Source organism: Pygoscelis adeliae, unplaced genomic scaffold (genome assembly GCF_000699105.1).
Source record: "Pygoscelis adeliae isolate BGI_AS28 unplaced genomic scaffold, ASM69910v1 Scaffold282, whole genome shotgun sequence".
Taxonomy (NCBI): Eukaryota; Metazoa; Chordata; class Aves; order Sphenisciformes; family Spheniscidae; genus Pygoscelis; species Pygoscelis adeliae.
This window is the reverse complement of record NW_008824352.1, coordinates 3,379,157-3,385,003: the sequence shown is the minus strand read 5'-3', so window position 1 is coordinate 3,385,003 and position 5,847 is coordinate 3,379,157. Positions and strand designations below refer to the sequence as shown.

The 5,847-nt window shown below is 43.6% G+C and overlaps 1 protein-coding gene across 1 annotated transcript in view; it reads right to left on the bottom strand.

Annotated features, from left to right (window-relative positions):
- The window catches only part of NUP88 (nucleoporin 88kDa), a 9,926-nt gene extending 4,265 nt beyond the window's left edge, over positions 1-5,661 (bottom strand). The window contains exons 1-8 of the mRNA XM_009319288.1: positions 5,495-5,661; positions 4,911-5,036; positions 4,608-4,694; positions 3,782-3,958; positions 2,511-2,694; positions 1,924-2,074; positions 1,126-1,224; positions 884-974 (exon numbers count right to left, since the gene is read on the bottom strand). Of these exons, the coding sequence (XP_009317563.1) occupies positions 884-974; positions 1,126-1,224; positions 1,924-2,074; positions 2,511-2,694; positions 3,782-3,958; positions 4,608-4,694; positions 4,911-5,036; positions 5,495-5,568 (989 nt within the window). The 5' untranslated portion in view covers positions 5,569-5,661. The remainder of the gene's footprint in view (positions 1-883; positions 975-1,125; positions 1,225-1,923; positions 2,075-2,510; positions 2,695-3,781; positions 3,959-4,607; positions 4,695-4,910; positions 5,037-5,494) is intronic.
- Positions 5,662-5,847: the final 186 nt, after the last annotated feature.

Here is a 5,847-nt window from a genome sequence, read left to right as displayed (position 1 = left end):
AGCAATCGGCCTAAGCCAGACACCTTTTCACCAAGCCAAGAACCACTCCCTGGAATGAGTCCTGCAAAATAATTCTTCTCACACCACCCAGTCTGACTGGCAGTCAGATGTACGAGGACAAACGCATCCATCCTGGGAGAGGGAGCACTTGTGTAACTTAACGGTGGAACAGGAGCAAAACTCTGCTGTGACCCAGGAAACGTTACCCGCTTCTAGGGCAAGGCACAGACTTCCTCAGGAGACAGCACAGGTCCTCTGCGGACCAAAAAGGTGGTCCAAATGCCCTCTCCCCAGGTAACTACGAACATCATCGGAGAGTCACCATCCGTGCTAGCTTAGATGACTTAACACCTATTAATAAACTTTTTTTGTATTTTCATTATGTTTAATACATAGCATTCAATAGAAATTATTAGGCCTTCTAAAAGTGAGAAAATAAAGCAGACAGATAGATAAATAAATATTACATAGCCCAGAAAAATGATGCCTCTTAACCCTGACTAGGGTACCTCAGGAGCCCCCAGAAAATCAGATGTTCTTTCAAGGCATTGTTTGATCTTTAACAAATGGGTAAGAGGAACATGTCGGCATTCAAGTCTCTTAGCCAAATCAAGCCTCAGGGCCGTCCTGGGTCCGGTAAATGGAAGTGAAAATTTCTGCTGGTTCTTGTGATGATTTTCAGACAGTAACACAGGAATTTAGCTTACTTCCCTAACTGTGCATTAAGAATCCTGATGCATACTTGCTTATTTGTATTGTTTGGATTCTGTTGAGCCGACTTCATTATTTTTAATGGCAAGAAGGCAGCAAAAGAAGGCAAATCATAAATATTTTCCATAGCAACTCACTGATTTGGAAGCAATAGAAAGGGTTTGGTTTTTACCTGCATGGCAATGGTTTTGTACAAAGAATATGTTCAACAAAGCACTTCTGTTCTGCTCCCAACTCTTGTAAACTGTCTTTGTCTTCTTCATCTACAAAGAGATTTGTCACAATGCATGAGATCCACTTTGCAGGGTAAGGGATTCTCGGTATTGCCCACATCCACCAACTTGTTACTAGCAAAATGTAGGAGTTCAGATAGTAATCTCTTCCCTCTACATGCAACAGAGTCTCGCCACTCACCTGAACCAAGGAATTTGTGCAGTTTATTGATCCACGTCAACCCCACGCTATGGACACCAGCTTCGTGTGTGCAGTGGTATCGAGAGGGACATTTCGGATCTGAAATTTAAACAGCAACTGTAGGAGAAGGCACTGAACTGAGAAAAACTCATCCTTCAAACCTGCACTGTTGAACACGTGTATCAACTTATTGTCCGCTCAGCATTAACATCTCATTGCAAGTACTAACGCATCCCCATCCAAAAATTGAGTTAGATGCGTTAGCCACGTTATTAGAGTTCTGCATAAACTTCTTTAATTACGCTTGAAATACCTGATGAATTGTTTTGAACTATTCCTATCACACCACATCTGTATCAATCCACTAGATTTTAAAGGGAAGATCAGTTAAAGCCAGCAGACCAGCATTCTGACAAGCTTCTTGTTCAGAAAGACCCAAACACTTTGTCCTACCCAACCTCCTGCCCCACAACTACATCGGAGAGTCTCATAAGCAGATACCAGTTCTTCCTTCAGGATCACCATCCCCACAGCACTTGCTTAAATACGTTGGTCATCACAGATGCAACAACTTTCCACAGCTGAAAGAATTTAGTGTTATGTGACCACATGTAACCTGCTCTCAAGTAAACACTAAAGCACCGCCCAGGCTTGCTCTTTCCACAGCTTTATTGAAGACATGAGGCAAATCCTTATTCTGATACCACTCTTTGACGCCAGTGAAAATTTGTAAATAGCTCAATCCTAAATTCGTGGAGTAAAGCAAGTAAAGGCCAACAAGTTGAATGACAGCCCTACCTCGATGCAATTTGATTGGGCAAGAGAAATCAGACTCCAAAGGCTCTTCTTCATCTCCTGATGCCAGTTTCAGTGCAAGTTCCAGCTCAACACATTCAAACACATACAGGGAAGGAATAAGATCAGATCTTGGGTCCCATGACTTTTCTGACTGTAAAGAGCATTGAATTCTTCTGTCAGACATCATTTAAATAGACATGCCAACACAAACAACATCAAGAGTTACATAACATAGGCAAGAGTATTAACCGTTAAGGAAAGTAGTTCAAGTCTCTTTATTTTTTTACTTAAAAATAAGTTTCTCTCAGAAACATGGTTTCTTCTTGGAAGATCCTCTTTAAAATAGTTCATAGTAAGTTTGGTCAAAAACTGATATACCTGCAGGATACACAGAACTGACATGTAAAACAAAATCACCAGAGAATCACAGGGACTGGCTGGAATAGAAGGAAGACTCGCTACCTCATTATAAAAGAATGCAGCTTTGGCACTCAGCATTCACTTCCAGGCATCCTGCCATCTCGCAGCCAGGAACTTCGACCAAAGAAACAAAAATACGTATAGAAAAAAAACCCAAGATGAGGTACCTGCTCATCGTCCTCTTCCCCATCCAGTACCACGCAGTGATAAAGCATTCCCGACTCAGTGGCAATCACCAGGATGTTTGGAACACAAGGCAGGCAAAGGACAGCACAGGCATCATAGCCGTAGTTATCTTCTGCAGCAGGGTGCATGGGCAGAGGGCCAAGCAGCTTGCCAAGGTTTCCAGTGCTGGAATAAAGCAGAGGTGTTCACAACGCAAAGTGTGGAAGGAGCGTTTCCCCGTGGCTGCCAGCGGGAGTTTGTTGGACAGTAACTACAAAATAAAGATGACTAAAAACACCCAGCCAAAACCCGATGGTTTGGAGTTCTGTTGAATTTCCATTAGATAGTAGCAACCCAGACTTCTGCAGATGAAGTCTCTGCACTACACCTACTTGGTGGAGATCTCACAAAAGAAATTGGAGCTCAGTAATAAGGTTTTTATGCTTTGAAAGCAACCAAGCTACATTTCAACAAATTCAAGAGGAAACGTTTTCATACAAGAACACAAAGTACTCACGGAAAGCTCAAGTTAATTATCACTTAGTTGTTTTCTTGCTTAATAAAGCACTTTCCAAGCAGCATTTTGTGGCCTGGCATTTCTCTAAGTAGAACTTTTGAAGGACTAAGCCTATTTCATTGCCTACAGACAGGATCTGCTCAAAGCTGCATCATTTCTCATGCAAACAGTGCTGTTTCTAACCTAAATACCACATGTTTTAATACACAGTTACACTAGATCTAACTTGTAAGTTTTCCATCACCTTTGAATGGAAAGTTATTTTTTCTTGTATTGTGTTTATATTCTTGATCCGTATTCTTGACCTTTCATTACGGAACATGCCCGCAAACCCTCTATGACCTTGAAATATTTCTGTTCCTAAGATGCCACGGGCTCTTTCAGCCTCACCCAAAGCTAAGAATGTCTGCGCTGTGAACTGAAGGCCCCAAAATACACCTAGGAAACAGCCTTAGACCCACTGATCTTTTAACAGTCCAGTGTCTTCACTTCAAATTTCTGATTGTAAACAATGGACAGTGGATTCTCAGCAGTGCAAACTGCACCCTTAATGTCTGGATGAAAAAGGATGACACGCTATTCTTGGGTTTCAGTCTATCACTACTGCCACAAAGAGCTAAAACAGGCTGCAGTGCAATGAAACTCAGCCCAGCCTCCATTACAGAGTCCCAGCCAAACTGAGAGGTGGCTCTCCAACCCTAACACTGTACAAACATACAAGCGCCCCACGAAACCCGAGGATGAATGCAAGCCTACCTCTGTAGCAGGCTGATATATGTGAGGAACGTCTCTCCATTTTCATATAAAATGTAAAGTGGGTAGGCCAACACTTCTTCACTCCCGCGCTGCCCAAGAATGTTCTTTGGGACCGGCACTAGCGGGCCGAAGTCAAATGCCACCGCAGTCTCTCCCAGCGATGCTGTGTAGGCTCTCCTAGGGACAAGTCAGAACAAGACCTGCAGTCAGCAGTGACTGTGACAACACCCGTGTTGAACTAGGTCCATCGGTACGTGCTGACAAGTTACTGCTAAACACTCGTCCCATCAGTCCTTCAACATACGCTATTTTCAGCAGCAAAAGCATGCACGTAACATCCTTCTTACGGTACCTCATTTCTGCAATACACCCGCCAGGCAGCCCAGTTTCACAGGATAAAAGAGGCGGGTGTACTGGTGTTCCCTGCGTAGCGCATCAGTCTGTGACTTGACTACTAGAGACCCCCAAGTTTTCCCTTTCCGACTAGGCTAAGAGGGAAATAAAAAGATGATCTATTTTCTGCATTCCCCACTCAGAGAGCCGTTCTTAACCCCATCTTAAAGACAATGTGTATTTTTCAAACGACTGCTCTGACAAACACTCGACTGTACAGTTTGTTACCACTTTCTTTTAGAAGGATGGGAAAAAAGAAAAAAAAAAAAAGTGCAGTTACTGTGCTAGGAAGAAGTCCAAGGACTGAAGTCCATGAAAAAAAAAAGCACATCAGATTTTCAGGTAGATTTATCACTTATTCATGAAAAACACAGCTGAGAATACAGAGCTTATTCTGTCAAAAGCATTTCAAAATACAAGAAGCCACACAAACCCTTTTTTGATTGTAAGAGTCTCCTCCTCAGTGTCTGAAAGAGCAACCACTTTGATGGGTGTCTGAGGCACCTTCAGACTGTAAAACCTAGAGGAAAGAAACAGCAGCAGCGTTCATTCAGCTGGCAGTGTTGCACATGTCCCTGCTAATGCAGGAACATCAAATGGTATCAGTCTAAAGTTTCTTCCATCCTATTTTTTATTGGTGATCCTGGTAAGAATGGCAGGACATTTTATCTAGCGAAAAATCAGACTGGCTATGACAAAAAAATTACTTAGATAATCAGCTACAAACAGGTTTTACCTTATAGTGTTATCTGAAGTCAAAAGCACAATATGGGGCTCTAATGTCTCGCAGGGGTACCAGGCAGCATGCTTTAAAGTCAGAGATGTTGAGCTTGTGAAGAACCTTTCCGCAATAGGAACAGTGCTGAAATACAGAGCAGAAGCATGCACTGTTACAAGAAACACAGAAGTTACTTCGAAAGGGAAGTGGGGGCAAGAGGAGCTAGAAACCCAATTAAAAGGTTTCAAAGCCATTAGCTGTAGTATTCTTAAAATTGGAGGGACAGCTTTAACTTGAAGCCCTTTGTTATTTCCATCTGGACGTGTGCTTTTAGCTACCACAGCTAAAAGACCCCAGAAAGGCTAGAGACTACTACAGAGGAGCACCTTGCTCCTCAGCATTTGCAACAAGTTTAGAAGGTTGTTTATTTGGGTCAATTGACGATCAGCAAGTCCCTGACCCAAAATAGCTTCATTTGTGATTGTCCCTACAACCCCGATAAAACCAACGTCTTCCGTATCTGTTTGGCCCCAAGAGAGGAGAGGCTGTCGAGGAATGGCGGCAGGACAAGGATGTCGTTAGCCGCCTGAGGTCTCACCCACCTACAGTTCACCGTGGATTTCCCACCTTCAAACTCTGAATTCTTCCCCCAGCGTTTAGGCAGCTCCAGCACCATGAGCCCCTTCGTACCGATGAGCGCCACATGATGCTGCGTGGGGCTTAACAGCGTCTGATAAACCTCAAAAAGGGGTGGGTTTATGCAGATAAGGGTCTGAAAAGACAAACGTTACAGTTAAGCACAAGCCGTCGAAAGCGCTCACAGAAGCCTGCCGTACCTTCACTGTGGACGGTGATTTATACAGCGGCTACAAGGCGCAGGATGAGGCAAACCCTTGCCTCCGGCCACAGCGCCGCACCGAGCCGACGGGTTTCACTTGAGGAAAGACCCACCGAC